This window comes from Chionomys nivalis, chromosome 7, assembly GCF_950005125.1.
Source record: "Chionomys nivalis chromosome 7, mChiNiv1.1, whole genome shotgun sequence".
NCBI classification, from domain to species: domain Eukaryota; kingdom Metazoa; phylum Chordata; class Mammalia; order Rodentia; family Cricetidae; genus Chionomys; species Chionomys nivalis.
Genome location: NC_080092.1, coordinates 87,839,735 through 87,860,127, shown reverse-complemented (window position 1 = coordinate 87,860,127; position 20,393 = coordinate 87,839,735). Strand labels below are relative to the sequence as shown.

The window sequence follows — 20,393 nt, the reverse complement described above, 5'->3', positions numbered from 1 at the left end:
AGCTTCAGTAGCCGACATGAGGGGAGAAGGAGGGAGGCAGGAGAGCACGAGATAGTGCTCGGGTCCTCATCTTGGATGATTCGAGAACCACAAAGATAACCAGGCCAAAACCTTAGAGACAGGGGTTGAGATGGGGGCATGGAGAATGTAGGTCTGAGTGTGTTCATTTAAGTCCAACCAGAGACGGGCATTGTCACGTGACGTAGATCTGGACGTCAGGAAAAGTGTCTGAGGTATCCAGAAGGCTTACTGTGTCTTACCGATCAAACACAGATTTATTACAGGTGTTCAGTATCGTCGTGTAGGTAACACGTGGAATTATCACGGGCTTGGAATCACTTGCCTAGCGTTTATGAGACCCCACATTCTATCCTAGCACCAGAGAGAAAGAGAGAAACACTGCTTATGATTAAAAACAACTTTCTATTCTGCTGGGAAGAAAAAGTGGGGGGAAGCTGTACCTTAGAGATGACGTCACACCCAACCCAAAGCTGGTTTACATAGAGGACTGGAGAGGAGAGATGAGGCAGTGGGCAGGTGCCTCCCCCCTGTGGAAAACCAAAGTGAACAGGTGCCGCCAAGAGCCTGTGGCTTCACCGGATCATGGCCTTGGCAAGAGCACTAGACACCGACCTCCTTATCGACTGCTGGGCCAAGCCTATCTTCCTTCCCTCTTGCCAAGGCTGGCAAGCTCCTTCTAGAGGCTTCCACAGCTGTCTGGGGTGGGGACAAACGGACTTCAGCCAAGGCACTTTCGCATGGTTCCTGACTTTGTCTCTGGAGGGATTTTACAGCCCATCCACATCAAACAAAACACAGCCCACCAGGAAGATGTCACAGTTTGTTCCTTGGTTTTGTTTTTCTGACAGTAGATGCAATCTCTTATGATTCTTAAGTGGTTTGGGGCTGGTGCCCAATGCAGTGTTTTGCCCTGAGAGGTTCGGCAGGAGTGAGCCGGATGGAGACACAGGCCCTGAGGTACCTCAGGACACTCACTTGGTGAACGACAGAAGGGAAACGCTCCAGAGAGCCGGGCTGTAGGCCTCTTCCCTTTGCCGACTCTCACTTGGTGACCCCAGCCAGACCCCAGCAACACCATCTGTCCCCTGTACTCGATTCCCTTCCCGTAAAGCTGAGTGGAGAAACACATACCCGTAATTATCATGTGTCACTAACTCTCCCTCTTCATGCAGAACACTCATTGTGTGGACTTTAAAAAAAAAAAAAAAAAGCCTTGAGGGAACCAGGGGGACCAAAGTCACCTCTGGCAGACAAACGCCAAACAGGGAGGCGGGTGAAGGCCAGGCCAGCCGGGGCCTGCCAGCAGTTCCAGGCTCGATATCAATTTGTCGACTTGAGAGAAAACCAGTTGTTCCCGCTCCCAGAGACCACCTTGTGAACGAAATAAGAAAGAACTGGGGAAATTGGAGCTATTTTAAGCACAGTTTCGGAGATTTATTTTTGGACCCATTATTGATCGTACTGCAGGGAAACCATACAGCAGCCCCTGTGCCGGTGCCCACGCCTGCCCACGGGAGGCACTGGCCCCTCTCCTAGGTCCATCTGTGCCCAAGCAGGGGGAGGTTTGGCTCCCAGCTGCCCTCTGTGCCAAAACCAGAATAACTTCTGAAAAGACCTCGTTACAGCTACCCTGGGAACTGAAACTTAGGAGCTTTTTTTCCCCACCTTTAAAAGCCTTTCAGTTAATGAATCCAGCTGTAGCTTTGTGTCCCTGATGGATGGCTGTAGTTCTCTGCCTCCCCCATAATCAGTGGTCGCGGCCTAGAGCACCTTATTAGGACGTGGTGGTGGTGGTTTGTTATTCTTCCCATGCCCCCACCCCGCCACCCTGTCCGCGCCCCTACCTCCAACCCCCAACAACTTCTCTCCATGTTTGTCGCCACATTGCTTTGAGCCTTCTCCACCATTACATTAGCCTCGCTCAGGTGAGCCTGCGGATCGCCGTCACCAGGCTGGAAATAGTTGACTGCGCTCGTATTTCGCACGAGTGCCTTTTAGACTCGAACCCTGGATTCAAAGTGTCCCTTCCCTCAAAGGCCACACTGCTGTGAATTCCTGTCTACTGTGCAATCCGCTTTCCTGTCTCTGCCTTACCACTTTACCCAGCATCCTTTGCTCTTTGATCCCATTGTCCCCATTCTACCCTTTCTGTTGAACCTCACCAAGGAGCCACAGCCCTGAGTCATTCCTGTCCCTGCATCTCGCCGACCAGTTGTGCTCATCGGGTTTCTGTCTGTTGTTATAAAGTTGTGTAACCTTTGAGGTAGGTGGCAAAAGGAAAGACCACGCGTGTACCTTGTGGGCTCTTGGAAGGTCGTGTTTGGCCACTGAGAACAAAGTCTAGTGGCCTTTGCTGGCAGTGCTCAGGGTGGTGAGCACCATTGTGGTCTGGAGCCGGGCGGTGGTGGCGCACGCCTTTAATCCCAGCACTCAGGAGGCAGAGGCAGGTGGATCTCTGTGAGTTCGAGACCAGCCTGGTCTACAAGAGCTAGTTCCAGGACAGGCTCCAAAACCACAGAGAAACCCTGTCTCGAAAAACCAAAAAAAAAAAAAAAAACATTGTGGTCTGGATATGAAGAAAGGGATCTTGTGAGTCGAGGACTGTGGAGTTTGCTAGACTGCCCGCCATACAGCTCTGTCCAGCCAGGAGGCAGAGTGCACTGTGCTGGAGGTCAGAGGTTGAGCTCAGGGTGCATGGGGCCATGCTCCTCCCAAGGCTTCTGGAGCATCCTTCCTTGCCTCTTCCAGCTTCTAGCGGCACCAACCATTCCAGGCTCTGCCTCTCTCTGTATACCATGTTTTCCTCCAGTACCAACTACTCTTTGTCTTCATCGTGTCTACATCCCCATCCAGCACTCAAGAGACAGCAGAGGATCATGAATTCAGGGCCCAGTCTGACTGTTAACAAGATTCTGTCTTGGGGTAGGGATAGAGATTAGCATAAGGACTGTGGCATTCAGCGGTAGAGCACTTGCCCAGCATCTACAAGGCTCTGGATTCTGTCAGAAATACCTATGACAAATTTCTCCTAAAACCCATCTTGCAAGCCATCTTGGCTGAGAGCTGTAATTTAGTTAAACTGACACAGAAAATGGTTGTTCAATGACTAATATAAGAATCAAAAACCAGGTGGTACTGGCACACACCTTTAATCCCAGCACTTGGGAGGCAGAGGCAGGCAGATCTCTCTGATTTTGAGGCCAGTCTGGTCTACAGAGTTAGTTCCAAGACATCCAAGGCTACACAGGAGACCCTGTCCCAGGGCAGCCTCCCGATCTGAACCCAGTCTGTTCCCTCCTGTGGTTTGAGATGTGAGAGTTCTTTATGCTGCTTCTTCCCTTCCCAAGCCCCTTCCCCACTGTGGGAATCCTCGCTTGGGGCTCAGCATCCATGTTGGGAGCCCTGCCAGCAGGCCATGAAAAGAACAGCCATCTTGTTCTATTTGGCATTTACTGTCTGGTTTGGGCTGTATCTCCCCATCTAGGACTCCTGTCCTACAGGAGTGGAAGCCTGACACATCCCCCCACACACACACCTCCTAATTCAGCAGCCCCTTCCCAGTGGATTGTTAACCCACAGTAGCTTCCCGGGCCTGATTCCACAGGGATTAATAGTGGTGCCGTTCTCTGACCCCTCAGGAGTGACTTCCTCACGTGACCAACACACACAACAGTGCTGTTCCATCCCTACACTCCCGGCTCCTTCCTGGAGCAGCACAGCCTAGAAGTGTAGTCTAATCCCAAGGACAGGTTTCAGAGAGCTCTGGCCTTTGAAGTCCCTCCTCACTAAGTCTGTAGCTCTCCTCCAAGGCCACCCCAGAGTGGTAGGGGTTTTGTCTAGCCACCCCTGTGACACTCTGAGTCTGATCCCTCGGGAACCCCCAGAAAGCAAACCTTATGTGGAGAAGAGATTTTTTTTTCTCATGTTTTATATATAGCACACTAATACTGTTCAATAATCCTAAACTTCTGCCAACACACTAGGGTTGACAGCAATTCGCTGGGTTTTTAATGCTCCCAACACAGTGAAATGATAAATATTTAAGGCAATGATTATATCACTACCAGAATTCTAATTACAGTGTATACATATATTAAAATGTTATACTGGCCTCGTAAATGTATATGGTTATTATTTTCAATTATTATTATTTTTTTTTAGAAAATGCTGGGTGTGCATCTAGGAGTAAAACATTTTTACAACATGCAGGAGGTGCTGAGTTTGCACACACAAGCACACTTATAAACATTATGTATATGTACATATATATTTGTATATAATATACTAAAAATTTAAGAAATAGTAAAAGGTAATTTATATGCTCTAAAGAGAAACCAGAGTATTAAACAATTAGAATTTAGACAAAGGGCTGAGCATGTAGCCCAGCTGATAGAGTGCTTGCCTAGCATGTATCATGGCCTGAGCTTTATCCCCAGTCCCAGGTATCATGGCGCAGGCTTGCAATCCCAGCCCTGGAGATGATCAGACGGTCCAGGTCATCCTCAACCACCTACATAGTAAGTTCAAATCCAGTCTGGGCTCCAAGGGACTGTGAATTAAAAACAACAACAACACCGACAAAAAGTGGAAATAGAAAGTCCCTCAAACCTAACACCCTGGAAGGTGGCTGAGCGGTTGGTGAAGCCAAGGACAATAGAAGCAGACAGGCGAGATCCCTTGGCAGCCCCTTGTAGCTTCCCCACTGGGACAGCATCTCTCAACCTGAGCCCCTCACCTTCAAGTCACTTTGCTGCTCCCTGCTGGCCTTGGAAAACTGTTTTCCCTTCCTCCTAACCAAAGACCTAATGATGCTGTCCACCAGAGCCCTCTCTAGAGAAAGGCTGCCGTTTACCCAGCATTCCAGGCAATCCACCAGCCTTAATACCCCAAAGCCTGTGGCCAGTGGAACATTTGATGAGGATTAAATAAAAGCCGCTCGCCTCCGACTGCCCTGCCAGATGGGGTTCTGATTCTACTCCAAGACCAAGGTCAGCCCAAGAGCGAGGCTGGGGCCATTTCTTCCCCTGGGACTCCGAGCCATACCGCGCAGTCTCCTCCTGTCACAAAGGAGGAAATTCTTGCCCTAATTTGAGCACCCATACTGTAGGCTCAGCACCACATAGAACTCCATCTCTGGGCGTCTCCAGCCTCAGCTTCACTCCCGTGCGCACACCCCCTCACACAGACAGAACACGGTAAACAGAATTTTGAAATGGGGCGTGGTAGAAGCCAAGCACTAACTCCCCAGAATTGTCCCCTGACCTCCACACGTGTGTCTGGGCACATGTACCTGATCGCATGCTAAGACTTACAGAAAACAATGCTTTAAAGGCAATAAAAATATATTGTCTTAGGTGTCACAAAGAACGCAGGAATGACCTCTGCATATATGTTATGATTGTGTAGATTGGTGTTCTTGTGGGCCTCCTAACATGGCAACAGGATCTGACTCTCTGATTCTCTTGCCTGCTTTGGGGACCCTTTTCCTACTGCATTGCCTCGTCCAGCCTTGATATGAGGGGATGTGCCTAGTCTTATGTAACTTGATGTGCTATGTTTGGTTGATATTCCTGGGAGGTTTGCCTTTCTCTGAAGGGAGATGGAAGGGGAGTCGATCTGGGGAGAGGGGAGATGGCAGGGATTGGCAGGGATTGGGGGAGACTGGGAAAAGAGGAGTCGGGGGAACTGTGGTCAGATATAATATATGAGAGAAGAATAAAATAAAATAAAAACCTAGCCAGTGGATGAAAGCTCACGTCCGGTGTATAGAGCATAGATATGACTGGAAGGTATGTAACACCTGCAGTGAGCACAGTTTAAATCTGCTCTTAAACTGGGCGTGGTGGCACACGTCTTTAATCCGAGCACTCTGGAGGCGGAGACGGGCGGCTCTCTGTGAGTTTAAGGTCAGCCTGGTCTGCAGAGTGAGTACCAGGACCGCCAGGGACACACAGAGAGACCCTGTCTCAAAAAACAAACAAACAAACAAACAAATAAAACAACAAAATGCTCCCAAACCCCAGAGCGGGACTCGCAAAGGGCATCAGGGCACAGAGTTCAGGAGCAGGTGCGGACATGCTTGGTCTTGATCTCTGTCCTCTGAGCAGCTTCTCCATTTCTTCATATCACAGCGATCCTTTCTGAATTTATTTGATTTTCTAATGATTTTGTTTTTCCTAATTCGAGGTGAAGTTTTACATGACCAAAATAAAGGCTGTTGTCTGTGGGGAAGGGTCATAGGATCACATGGTGAGTACGTTCATGGACACTGGTGTGAGTCTTTCCCCTGTAGACGCAGGCAAAGTCTTGGATCAATTCCCTGATTAGGACAGGCTTTGCGGTGTAAGGGAGACATGATGGAGGTGAGGCCAGAAGGCTTAGTTATCTATAAGCAAACACTATGGGTTCTCAAATCTCCACTCCTCCAAAGGACTGTGCCCATGGGGCTCGGGTCTGACTCAACATAGTATTTTAACTAATTCAGTTTTCTTTGCTCCACTGCTTTCATCATCAACCAGAATGTGTTCTGCACCACAGGTTCGGAACCCAGTGTTGAAACACTCGTGTAGGGCGCAGCTGTGACAGTATCTGTGACATCTGCAGGCTCTGGAGGGAGAGTGTCGGGAGGTGAATTGTACCCTAATACAACATTCGTTTTTCTGACAACTATAAAGCCTTTATCAAACTCTTACCCTATTGAAGCACTGAATTTAGGGAAAATTGAACCTATATTCATGGTCTCGGGTCCCTCATGTTTGGCTTCAGAATAAAGTAACTCTTAATGGCAATATATAGAGAGAGGAATGCCTTAGTTTGCTGGAGGATGCAGATTTTTGCAGATGCTGTGCCATGTATGTAAGCAACTGGGGTGTCTTTGAGGTTTGGTATGGCAGGAAGAGCAGCTGCAATTGGATAACGTGGATCATGCGCTCTGTTGTGTCATTTGACTGGCTCTTGTTTTAAATCTCATCTTCTCAAAATTCTGAGACCCCCCCTAAGACCTAATCTTACACGTCCGAGAGGCCCACTGTGGAACATACGTGGTGGGGGGCTTAATGAACCTTTACCAGTCCTCTGAAGAATTGTCTCATCGGACTGACCTGTTCGAGCTAGTTCCAGGACAGGCTCCAAAGCTACATAGAAACCTTGTCTCGAAAAACCAAAAAAGAAAGAAAGAAAGCAGCCAGGCAGTGGTGGTACACATCTTTTAGTCCCAGCACTTGGGAGGCAGAGGCAGAGGCAGGCAGATAATCTGAGTTTGAGGCCAACCCGCTCTACAGAGTGAGTTTCAAGACAGCCAAGGGTTTACAGGCTGTTTCCCATAGGCTGCAACCACCATCACCCTCCCCCTCCAAAAAAGTCAAACTCTAGAAATAAAACAAGATGATGCAAAAATCTAGGGAGATGGCCCTATTCGAGGAGAAATTCAGAGTGCCAGGGGCAGGACACATTCCGTGTTGATGAAAAAACATCAATAGAGAGGAACCCAGAGCATCCTTCTCGGTCAGGACCGTGTGATAGACACAACAGTAGTTGATCACACAGATCATCCTCATCTCCTTGGCCATTCTCCCACAGTGAGCTATGTGGTTCTTGCTCTCCCCAGCTTCTTACTTTCCCCCTTAGGATTACATTGCTGAAAAACTTTGTATATAGATGATTTCAGCTCTGTTTAAGGGTGTTTCCTAAAGACAAATTCTCAAAGAGCACATTTCCTAAAGTGGTGTGTGCGTATGTGTGTGTGCGTGCATGTTGGTGTGTGAACACACGTGTGAGCAAGTGTTTACATATATGCACAGGCATGCGGAGGCCAGAGGCCAGCATTGGATATCTTCCTCAACTGCTCTCTGACTCATTCTTTAGACATATTGACTACATAGGAGCTTCTCATAAAAACTGACTCTCTGTCACCTCATCCCTGAAGGTGCTGACCTCATGTGATTTCTTGTGTTCGGGCCCTAGAGACCTAACCTATAAGTGTTGACTGCAAAGCGGAAGTCATGCAGACTTCCCCACACTTGGTATTTCGGGGACTTTGACACAAGCTAAGCATCTTATTAACAAAAGAGACCAGAGATTGTACAACAGTTGCTCCTAATAGAACACCTGCGCCGGAGATGGATGAACACTGAGTCTGAAGGGCGTGCTCGGTGGTGGCTACCAGAACATAGGTTTTATGAGTAGCCACAGGAGAGTCAGACTCCAGGGTCATCTTTCCAGAAAGAATCAAGAAGCACTTCGGGCTGGCGAGATGGTGGTGAGGAGGTGGACTTTCACCATGGCGGAGCCTCACTGGAGAGCCGGGAGCCATGCCCTCCGAGCTGACCGTCATTGGCACTGACTATATGACCTTATGCTTTGGAACCTTTCTTATCTGAAAACTGGGGCTAATAATAGAGTTTTGTTCACGCCTGCTCTCCCTAGGTTCACAGTCTGTTCATTTCCTTCTTCTTCGGCACGTTCTTTATTCCGCCTCACGTGTTGGGAAGTAGCCTTGGTAACTTTCCAAGGGCAGGCGTCCAGCCATCCCTGTCCCTGTCGTCCTCGAAGCCAGCCACGCCTTGTATGCAAGGGCGAAGCAGAAGGCAGAATGCATAGTCGTTTGAACAGGAGGAACATACTATCGGGAGTTATCAATATCTAGTAGAAGCAACTTCCAAGATGGGATGAGAGCTGAGAAAGAAATGCCCACGGAAGGGCAAACTTGGAAAGGGCCCTCTCTCCATGACTAAGGTGCCAGATGCTGACACCTCTGGAAAAGGTGTGGCTGTCACCCCCAAGATGGCAGAGGAGCTCCCCAGCTGGGTGCCAGGCACTGAACAACAGAAAGTCTTCTGGGACACAGGCAAGGTGAGGGTAGAGGCCAGGTGTGCCAAGGGAGTTGGCCCCACACTACCAGTGCAAGGCTGAAGTGTGCCCAGTGCCTCCGGAGGGCCAGAGAGAAGTGGTTCCTGGGCCTGCTGCCAGGACTGCAAGGTCATTGAGTAACTGCCCTCCAGGCACACAGCAGGGCAGAACAGCATCTCTTTCCACAGACTGTGCACACCCTCCAGGACCCAAGCCCGAAAGAGGCTGACTTTTCCCCAGTAGTCTCCCTAGATCGCCCTCTATGGGCAACCTTTAGTAGTACATGCTCTAGAGAGAAATGCTCACAGGGTTCTCTCCATAAGAGCTGGGAAGCAATAATGTGGTGTGTTGGTGATTTTTTTCTAAGGTTCTAATTGCAGTTGTGGAATTGGTTCGGTCACTAAAGTACTTGCCACCCAAGCAATAGGACCCGAGTTTACATCCGCAGCACCGCTGTAAAAATCAGGTGTGATGGCATCCTTTTGTAATCCCAGTATTCGGGTGGGGTGGCAGATATAGGAGGATCCAGGTTCAATGAGAGACCCTGCTTCGGAAGATAAGGTTAAAGGGCCGGGGAGATGGCTCAAGGGGTAAAAGCACCTGAGTTCAAATCCCTAGCACCCAAGTAATCAGGCAAGGGTGGTCATGTGATCCTGTAACTCCAGCTGTGTGGGGGCCTGGACACAGGTGGATCACCAGAGCTTGCAGGCCACCAGTCTAGGGCCAGGATCAGTGAAAAACCCCCCATCTCAAGGGAATAAGGCCAAGAGTGACAGAGCTGGATACATGGCATCCTCCACGAGATACACATACCCTCACACCACACACACACGCACACACACACGCCAACTTAATCTTTTTAAAAAAATAGTAAAGTTGATGAAAGAAGACACCTGATATCAATATCTGGTGCTCTCTCTCTCTCTCTGTGTTTGTGTGTGTGTGTGTGTGTGTGTGTGTGTGTGTGAGAGAGAGAGAGAGAGAGAGAGAGAGAGAGAGAGAGAGAGAGATTGTATAATTAATGAGTTAAAATCACACAGCTTGCCAATGGCTCTCTTAACACCTGCCTACTTCCCTTTCTTTGAATACCACACATTACACCAATAAATGTCAAACCTCTTTGCTTCTCTTGTAATTTACTGTCTAGAAAGCCCCATCCTCTCAGGAGTTCTGTTCTGTCTTCCTCCTGGTTTACTCTTGAGAACGAGTGAGAGACTGACTCTGATTCCCACAGTCCTTCATTTCATAACTGATTTTTCCCACCCAGACCCGATTGCCTTGCCCACTGTCTGTTTCATTTCAAGGCAGTCCATCTGTCCATCCCAGACAGTAGGAGTGCCCAGAAGCATGGGACTGCAAGAGGCAGTAGGAGGAGCCTGGCTTCATCTAAAAAGCCTTTGAGGGTGCTGGAGAGATGGCTCAGTGGTTAAGAGCGTTGCCTGCTCTTCCAAAGGTCCTGAGTTCAATTCCCGGCAACCACATGGTGGCTCACAACCATCTGTAATGAGGTCTGGTGCCCTCTTCTGGCCTGCAGGCATACACACAGACAGACTATTGTATACATAATAAATAAATAAATATTTAAAAAAAATAAAAATAAAAAGTCTTTGAGGAATGTCCCACGGGCATCTCAAGGCAGGCTGGAAGTTCATGTCCCCTGACCCATCAGACCTCTCAACATATTAGAAGAGTAAGCAGTTGGGGGCCTGAGGACATGGCTCATTGGGTAAAATGCTTATGATTTCCAGCACCGATATAAAAAGCTTCTGTGTGGTGGCATGGAATGCTGGGAGACAGAGGCAGGAGAATCACAGCGGCTCAGCGGGCAGCCTGTCTAGCTCCAGATTCAGCAAGATGCCCTGTTTCAAAATTAAGGGGATAGTGACAGAGGGACTCTGGCTTCCACACTTCGCATCTGACCACTTACACATACACACCAAAAAGGGGGAAGAAGGATAGAAAAGAGACAGACAACAGAGCAAACAAACAGCAGGCTTGGCAGAGAGTTTCAGATTGACCACTAGGCTAAAACGTTCACCTGTCAGGTGAGGAGCCCTCCCACACTGCGCCTCTGAAGGGTATAGTCATAGCAACAATTGTGCATCAAGACAATGTTGGTGGGCATCTGCCGTCGTATTCTTACGAAATACCCCGTCCTCTGTGGAAGAGTTCGAGGGGATCAGTGGTCATGGATGAGCCCCTGCAGTGAGGTGGGGTGCATCCTCCAAGGATAACGTGACTTTCCAAACCTAATCTGCTTCCTGTCCTTGAGAAGCTGCCTCATCACTTCAGACCAAAATATGGGTAGCGGTGTGCACGCGTGCGTGTGTGGTGTTCTAGGCCAAAAGAACCTAGCCAAGCTGAACGCCGTTCACATACAGATGAAATCACACTCTTACGTGATCATAAAAAATATACGTTTAGTTGGGGATATGGCTCAGCAGATAGAGTGTTTGCTTAGTGTACGTGAGGAGTGATGCGAGTCTGTAATCTCAATACTGGGAGGGTGGAGGCAGGAGGATCAGAAGTTTAAGGTTGTATCTGGCAGCCTGTGCAATAGTGAAACCCTGTCTCAAGAAAGAAAGTGGGGGGGGAGCTGTGTGTGATGGCACACCCCTTTAGTCCTAGCACTCAGGAGGCAGAGGTAGACAGATCTCTGTTAGTTCAAGACCAGCCTGGTCTACATAGTGAGTTCCAGGACAGCCAGGGAAACAAAGAAACCCTGACTTTAAAAAAAATCTTAAAAATGGCCGTATGGTAGTGGCGGCACACACCTTTAATCCCAGCACTATGGGAGACAGAGACAGGTGGATCTCTGTGAGTTCGAGCTCAGCCTGTCTCTACAAATGATATGTAACCCTAGGCAAAGGAAAGACTTTGAGGTGTGTTTTCTCTTTGCCTGTCTCTTTTTTGCAATGAGAGCATATTTGTGAATTAAACACGTAAAATAAGTTAATCAGGGGCTGGTGAGATGGCTCCGCAGGTAAAGGCACCTTGCTGCCAACCCTGCCAACCCAAATCAGACTCCCCAGGACCCGCATGGTGGAAAGAGCGCCAGCTCCAGCAGCTTGTCCTCTGACCGCCCCATGGCTACCGTGGCATGCATAAACGCACACAAATAAATAAACGCAACAGACTTTTTTTAAATCACCGAAAAGGCACACATATTTTTCTCACCTGATCTTGGGCTGTGTCACCGCTTTTTGTCCCCAGTCTCACCAGACCCTCCCAGCCTCTGCTCAGACGAGCCTGCCAAAACACAGCAGCCTTCAATTTTTTTTTTGGAAGGCGTTTTTGGAAAAGATTTATTTCCTCATTCTTGAACTTCTAAAAACAGCCCACTTTTTCATCTGCCCCTCAGCATGCGATGACAGATGCTACACCTGCCTCTGACGCGACAGAACCTAAGTGAGGAATAAAAGCCCGTCATGATTCTCGCACATTCTGTGGCAGGCGAAGCTAGGGCTGTGGGGGCCACGGGAAGGCGCGCGGTGGGGTGTCATCTCGCCTCAGGCATCGATATCCTAACCACGGGCACTCGGCAAGATTTCATCCACTGACCTTTGATGTGCTGCTCTGTCCTTTCAGATTTTTGACAGTGAAGCCAAAGACCTGGAAAGGGAAGTGTGCTTTATCGATATTGCCTGTGACGAAATTCCAGAGCGCTACTACAAAGAGTCTGAGGTGAGTGATCCAAATGGGATTCATTCATTCACTTCACACAGTATTTGTGAAGCACTTCCTATGCCTAGAATCCTTCCATCTGTCTTTATGTTCGTTTGGTTTAGTCTTGACATCTCACAAGTTCTGTAAGGTTGATTTTTTTTTTTATTTGACCTGTGTGAGTATTTTCTGTCCACCAAGTGCATGCAGTGCCTCCAGAAGCCAAAAGAGGGCATCAGACCCCTGGGAACTCTAGTTATTGGTGGTTGTGAGCTGCCATGGAGGTGGTGGAAATTGAACCCAGATCCTCTGAAAGATCAGCTGACACTCTTAACCACTGAGCCATCTCTCCAGTCATCTCTGGGTTCTTTAATGCTGGACTCAGAATGAAGTCCCCAAGCCCATCACTAAATCCTGCTGCCACTCCCAACCCCATCCCCACCCCACTCGGCAGAGGGATCCCTGGGGCTAAGCATTCAACACGCTGGCTTTTCTGAACACAGCAGCCTATCTGCGTGAGAATGCAGACAGCATTTCACTTCTGTCTTTGGAGTTTAACATAAAGAAAATCCTCAATCAAGCCTCAAAACTTTGATGGCTCATGTTGGCCCAGAAACATTCTCCCAAAATAGCAGGCACCTTCCCGAGAGCTTCTCTTCTCAGCTGAGAATCCTTGAGCCAGAACATTTTCCCCTCCGGCTTGTCCCCTACCAGAATCTGCCCTCTGCCTCGCCGCTCCCGCTTTACGGCACTGTTGGTGCCCGTCATCATTTATATCCCGTTAGTGTGTTATTAATGGCCGCGGATGGAGCTGGAGCGACCCGCTTACAGGCAGTGTCCCAACCCTGGGACGACAGCAGACGCAGGGCTATTTTCGTTGTCTAGTGACTTGCAGCCAATCATAGTATGTTTAAAATCAGGGCCCCAGACTTGCCCTTGAGCTATAACACAGGGACCTTGAATCTCTTCCCTCGGATTCATCAAGGCTGATTAAAGATGCCATGCACAAACCCATTGAAAGTAAATTCCGGGCTACTGGGATGGTTGTGCATACAGTTAAAGGTGCTTCCAGCTAAATCTTGGCATCCTGAGTTCAATCCCCGAGACCTACATGATGGAATGCGTACAGACAGACTCCCACAGGTTGTCCTCTGGTCTCCGTACACAGACTGTACACATACATATACACATAAATACGTAAATAAATAAACACATAAAGAAATGTTTAAAACATTTTTAAGCATGAGTTCCAGTGATTTACAAACTGGGCTTCCTTGTACTTTAGATCTTTACCTCCCTATTGGGGTATTTGTTTGACTAGAAAAGTCTTACTTGGTTTTAGCAGATGCCCGCCTGATGTATTGCAGGCTGGACTTTGGTCCCTCAAGACTGGAAAAAGGCCATTTCGAATCACTCTGTGCCACATGCATTCATCCAAAGACTAAGCATACTGTTGTTATCAACTTTAGGAGACCCTGCAGCCAGGCAGACTTGTGTGCTTTAAGAAAAACTAAGTTGCGGCTAAAGAGATGACTCAGCAGTTATAAAAGCCCTGATTGCAGCCGGGCGGTGGTGGCGCACGCCTTTAATCCCAGCACTCGGGAGTCAGAGACAGGCGGATCTTTGTGAGTTCGAGGCTAGCCTGGTCTACAAGAGCTAGTTCCAGGACAGGCTCCGTAGCTACAGAGAAACCCTGTCTCGAAAAACCAAAATAAATAAATAAATAAATAAATAAATAAATAAATAGCCCTGATTGCTCTTCCGGAGGACCCGGGTTCAATTCCCAGTGCCCACATGTGGTGGCTAACCACCGTCTGTAACTTCAGCCTGGTGCCTTCCTCTGGCCTCTATGAGCACTGCATGTACATGTACAGACACATGCAAACAAACATAAAATAAGACACATAAGCCGGGCGGTGGTGGCGCACGCCTTTAATCCCAGCACTCGGGAGGCAGAGGCAGGTCGATCTCTGTGAGTTCGAGGCCAGCCTGGTCTACAAGAGGTAGTTCCAGGATAGGAACCAAAAGCTACGGAGAGACCCTGTCTCGAAAAATCAAAAAAAAAACAAACAAAAAAAAACAAAAACAAAACAAAACAAAAAAAAACATCAAATAAGTAAATGATAAATCTCAAAAAGATAAGTTTAAAGAAAATGAAGCTTAAAGGTCCAGACAGATATGTTTCTGTATGCTTGGTAAGTCGAGGCAGGAAGAGTTTGAGGGCAGCCTGGGCGTTATAAATAGACCTTGTCTCAATCACACCAGAAAAGCTGGGGGGGGGGGGGCAGAAGGGAAGCAGGAGTGGGGGAGGGAAGGGGTAAATAAATAAAATGAAAAGGAATTTCTGGGGTTTTATTAGTTTTTTTTAATTGCATTTTGTGACATATTGCACATGCTCTTTGGTTTGGGAGTTTGGGGTTTTTAGGGGGGCCTTATTTCTGATGCTTATAAATCCAGACCAAGGTTTTCTGGGGATGCCTCTCCACCAGGATACTGTCCCACACACTGTACCCAGGTCCAAGGAGGGGAGCTGAACTCTTCTTTCTCTTTTCCCCTTCCCCCTGGGAAGCCCCTGAGCCACACGGACAGGAATACCTCTCTCGTTAGGGTGACCAGAGCTGGCACTTTTGCGCTGGCTGGCTCCTGCCTGACAGCCAGCCCTCTTGCCGCCACTAACCAGGGACTCAAAGGGACATGTCAGGGACTCAGGATCAGCTGATGGCCCAGCCTAAGGCACAATTCTCATCTTTCAGGGACCCTGTCTCCTAGCAAATCCACGGCCTGAGCGGCAGCTCGCAAGCCTCCTAAACTCAAGCTTCATTCTTTCTTGACCTTCTCTGTGTGTTTATGTATTTGTACACGTGTGTGCCACGTGTGTGTGGATGTCTGTGGAGGCCAGAAGAGGGCATCAGATCCCTGGAGCAGGAGTTGCGCAGCTCTGAGCCACCTGACGTGGGTGCTGAGCAGCAAACACTCATAACCACAGAGCTACCCTTCCAGCCCGTCTGTGCTTTTGCCTACTAGAGAGGCCCCGAAGAGCAGTGCTGTTGTGTTTTCTTTTTAATCAGAGCAGAGAGATGGCTCTGGGGGTGAAGCGCCTCCTCTGCAAGAGTGGGGAGCTGAGTTTGGATCCCCAGAACCCAATAAAAGTCACATGTTCCTGTGACATAGAGCTGTAACCACAATGCCAGGGGCAGAGGCAGACAGGTCCCCCAAACTCACTGGCCAGCCGGGAGAGACTATCAGTGAGCACCAAGCTCAGTAAGGTATAGAATATTCATGAAAAACCCCCAATGTGTTCCGCTGGCCTCCACCTGCATGCACGCACGCACACACACCAGAGTGAACTCGGAGGGCCAAAGAGAGCACCTCTTTTAAGCCTCGCAGACACGAGACAAGGCTTTCTATGGAATTCAGAAAGTTCTTTGTGCCAAGTCACATGCCCAGGCCTGTCCGTGCCAGCAGAGCGGCAAAGAGGGTGGGATGCGCTCTATACAGTCTGCGCCCGCGATGAGGTTGATACATGGCTCCTCGCTCCTGCCAAGACTGCCGTCCCGACGCGCTGATGCTCTGCCAAGATTTCAAGGTGAAGATGCGGGGAGGAAAAAGGGACTGTGCAGAGGACACAAGCCAAGAGACCCATCCAAACAGCTGAGGTGGCAGTTCCAGGGGTATAAAAACAAGACCTCCTTTCCAGCCTGCAGAACTGGTCCACACTGGGCAGTCTCAAAGTCAAGTTCACAGAGACCTCATATGAGGCAGATAGTGTTGGCCAATGGTGCATCTGGTTCTCTTGCATCTGGTTCTCATTTAGTGTGTTGGTTCAGAGCCTTGACTTCCGTCATGACTGCATCCAGAGAAAATAGTCCATCTATCGGCCTCCTCAGTGCTGCTCCTGCAACTCCAACCCCTGCCTATAGAGGAAGGCATGTCTTTTAAATTTTCAGATATGCCTCCAGTACAAATTGATGCAGCATAAGCAAACGGCGAGCAGAATTAACCAGGCTAGCTTAATATAATATATTCAGCTTTAATAAGGGGAAGAAGGGGAGAGCTTACAAAACCAGGGTTCCAGCGAAGAGCAGAAAACAAAAGGGGAGGCGAGGAAGCACACCCGCCAGATTTATAGGTAAACATTCGCCTAAGGGCTACCCGCCCTTCAAAGAAGGTGATTGGCTGGGGCTTCCCCTACAACAAATGGGCAGAGAGAGGAAAAAAATAAATGGAATTTTGTATTCAAGAATGTGGAGATGAGCCAAATATAGCGGTGCATCCTCTAATCCCAGCACTTGGGAGGCAGAGGCAGGCGGATCTCTGTGAGTTCGAGGCCAGCCTGGTCTACAGAGTGAGTTCCAGGACAGCCGGGGCTACACAGAGAAACCCTGCTGGAGGTGGGGGGCTGTGGGTTCGATGGTGTTGGCAGTGGTAGAGTCTTGTTTGGGTTTTGTGGTTTGGTTTGGTTTGGTTTCTAGATTTATTTTATGTGTATGGGTGTTTTGCCTGCATGCATGTATGTTACTACATATGTGCAGTGCCTGAGAAGGCTGGAAGAGGGCATTGGATTCTCTAAAACTGGAGTTACGGAGGACTGTGAGCTCCCATGTGGGTGCTGGAACTAACCCAGGTCCTCTGCAAGAGCATCGAGTGCTCTTGACTGCTGAGCGTCTCTCCAGCTCTCTGCCATCTTTTGAGTTTGACTTTCTTGTTCCAGATGAAGGAATTTCTCTCTCTCTGTCATCTTAGAGAATGAAAAAGTATTCATCTTACTAGTGGTAGAACTTAGTCATTTTGGTGGGCTAATTTAATTTGGAACTTAAATAATGATGAAGAAGAGTTACCCAGGGCTCAGCCATGAAGAACATTTGGTGGTCTCATAGAAGTCCCAAATCCAGGTCCCAACACCCACATCAGACAGACAGCTCACAAATGCCTTTAACCTGAGCTCCTAGGAACCTGATGCCCCTTCTGCCTTCCACAGGCATCTGTATGCATGTGCACACACACTCACAGACACACATATATACACACACTCAGACATACACATATACACACTCACAGACACACACATACTCACACACACATATACACACTCACAGACACACACATGCTCACAGACACACAGATACACACACATACACACTCACAGACATATACACACACACACGAAAACAAAAAGAAGAAAAGAGACACGTAAGGCTGTCCCTTCTGTGGTACGGAGGAAAATGTGACAGGCAGAGGTCTTTGGATGGAATTTGATTTAGGACTTTCTCCTTGGACTGAGGTGACTCTCTCCAGATCCCTGGATTATAGTCTCCCTGGCCCAAGCCTCCTCAGCAGCTGGTTCATCATTCACCGCAGTTTCAACCGTCTGTTGACTCCACTCTTGAGGGAGAAGAAGAGAACAAAGAGAAGCACATCCAACGTTTCCAATAACTGTCAAGGGCGAGAGAATAAATGTTATTTGCTAAGGACAGGCCCCCAGAAAGGGAACAGAAGCACCAGATGAGTAAATACTGCCGTCCTTAGCTGTCCCCTTCCAAACCTCTCGGCTCTCTCTAATTAAAAATATTTTCTTTTGGGTCTGCACCTTGGTAGTTGAGAGTGCTGAAGATTTTCAGTTCTCTCCAAAGAGCCATGCTAAGTGTAGCTGCCTTATGCGCAGACACACAGTTCAGTTCAGTTTGTTGTTATATTGTTGTTACTGCCCCCACCACCATCTTTTTTTCATTCTGAGGAACACAGTTGTTGGGGAATGGGTTCCCAGTGTCTCCTGGGCAATAAGAGGAGTAACAATTTCCTCCATGTAGGGAGAAGAGAGAAGTGCCCGTGACCACAGTGGTCCCCTGCGAGACTCTTAGGACCAAGGGACAGGAAGCCAGCAAATGAGAAATATTGAAGGGTAGGACCCCCAGCAGATGCTGCATGGCTGCACCTGGAGCCTGACATTACCAGGGTCTACTTGACAATAGAGCTGTTAGAATCTAAGGCAAGACTGCGGTGTGGCTCAGTGGCAATGTGTTTGTTCTCTCTAGCATGCGCGGAACCCCTGGTTCCATCCCCAGCATAGATGGAAACAGGGAGAGAGGGAGGGAGGAAGAGAAGGAGGGAGGAGAAGAAAAAAGGAAGGTGGTGGTTCTTAGTGGTTACCTCTAGACAAAGGGAGGGAGAGAGGGAAGGGAAGGAGGAAGGGAGGGAGGACGGGAGGGAGGGAGGACGGGAGGGAGGGAGGGAGGGAGGGAGGAAGGAAGGAAGGAAGGAAGGAAGGAAGGAAGGAAGGAAGGAAGGAAGGAAGGAAGGGCAGCAGCATCGGTAGTCGTCCATCTCTAACAGAGCCTGAGCAGTCAGTCTTAGACATCTCTGAGATCACTGGAGCAGCTAACTATGCGTATGTCATCTTTCCAACGGTCACCATAGGTGAGCCTCTGCTATATTGCAAGTTTGAGATCAATCTGGGTTACATGAGACCCTGTGTTACATGAGATTCTGAACCATTAACCTGGAGCTGGAGAGATGGCTCAGAGGTTAAGAGCACTGGCTGCTCTTCCGGAGGATCCGAGTTCAATTCCCAGCAACCACATGGTGACTCACAGCCATCTGTGATGAGATCTGGTGCACTCTTCTGGCCTGCAGACAGACATGCAGACAGACACTGTAAAGTAAATAAATAAATAAATCTTAAAACAAAACAAAAAGAACCATTATCTTATATCCCAGATATCCCAGAATTAATAGCCCTCATCCCAGACCTGACTGTTGTTAAACTGGCTGTTTGTGGGGTTTATGCCAGGACATAATGTAGAGATGGCCTTATTTTAAACTCCCTTCATGAGATAACATGCTTCGTCTCGCTAACATACTGGTGTGCTGTCTTCCTGGTGCCCCCCCCCCGAAGACAACAAGCAGGTGTGATGTGGCTCCGTAACATTCTGTCTTTTCTTCCTTTCTGATAATTTTATTTACATGCGGGAGGACGGGCAGGCTGTGTGGAGGGTGTACCCTGTGTGCAGGTGCCCACAGAGGCCAGAAGAGCATGTCAGATGGCCGGGAATTACAGGTTGTGAGCCACCTGCCAAGAGTACTGGGCACCAAACTCAGAGCCTGTGAAGAGCTGCAGGCGCTCCTAACTGATGAGCCATCTCTCTCGCCCCCTCTTTACCTTTTTTTTTTATTCGCCCCTAAAGCAGAATCATGTATCCCAGGCTGGCCTTAAACTTCTGATCCTCCTCTCGCACCAACCTCCCAAGTGCCACGATTGCAGGCGTGAGCAGCCACATGTAACATTCCCTCAAATTATCCTGGCCACCGTCTGGTGAACATCGAAGGTGTTTCTGTTTTTTGCCTGGTAGCAGTCATATATTTCTTCCTCTGTATATGCATCTGTGTGTTTCATGGGTGTTAGTATATGGTATATGTGCATGGAGGCCACAGAACAATGTCACCTATCTTCCTCAGCCACTCCCTGCCCTTGCTTCTTATTGCATACATGTATTTATTTAATGCATGTGTCCATATGCACAGAGGTCAGAGAATAACTTGTAGAAACTTACACTATATGGGTTTCCAGGATTGAACTCGGGTCTTCAGGCTTGGCTTCAAGTGCCTTTATCCACTGAGCCACCCCATTTCCCCTCCTCCTTCTTTCTTTTTAAGATAAAATCAACCATGATGATATGTGCTTATAATCCCTTAAATCAAGAGGGAAAGAGAGAATTCCTGGGACTCACAGGCCAGCCAGTACAGCTTGTCTATCAGCTCCCAGTCCTAGAAGAGTCCCGGACAAAATAAATGGGCTCCTGACATTAGTTTCTGGCCAGTGCGTGCAAGTACACACACACACACACACACACACACACATACACACA

At 48.5% G+C, this 20,393-nt stretch overlaps 1 protein-coding gene across 1 annotated transcript in view; it reads left to right on the top strand.

The window, feature by feature from the left end:
* The window catches only part of Pitpnc1 (phosphatidylinositol transfer protein cytoplasmic 1), a 271,371-nt gene that overhangs the window by 203,019 nt on the left and 47,959 nt on the right, over positions 1-20,393 (top strand). Inside the window, exon 6 of the mRNA XM_057773822.1 lies at positions 12,457-12,552. Within this exon, the coding sequence (XP_057629805.1) occupies positions 12,457-12,552 (96 nt within the window). The remainder of the gene's footprint in view (positions 1-12,456; positions 12,553-20,393) is intronic.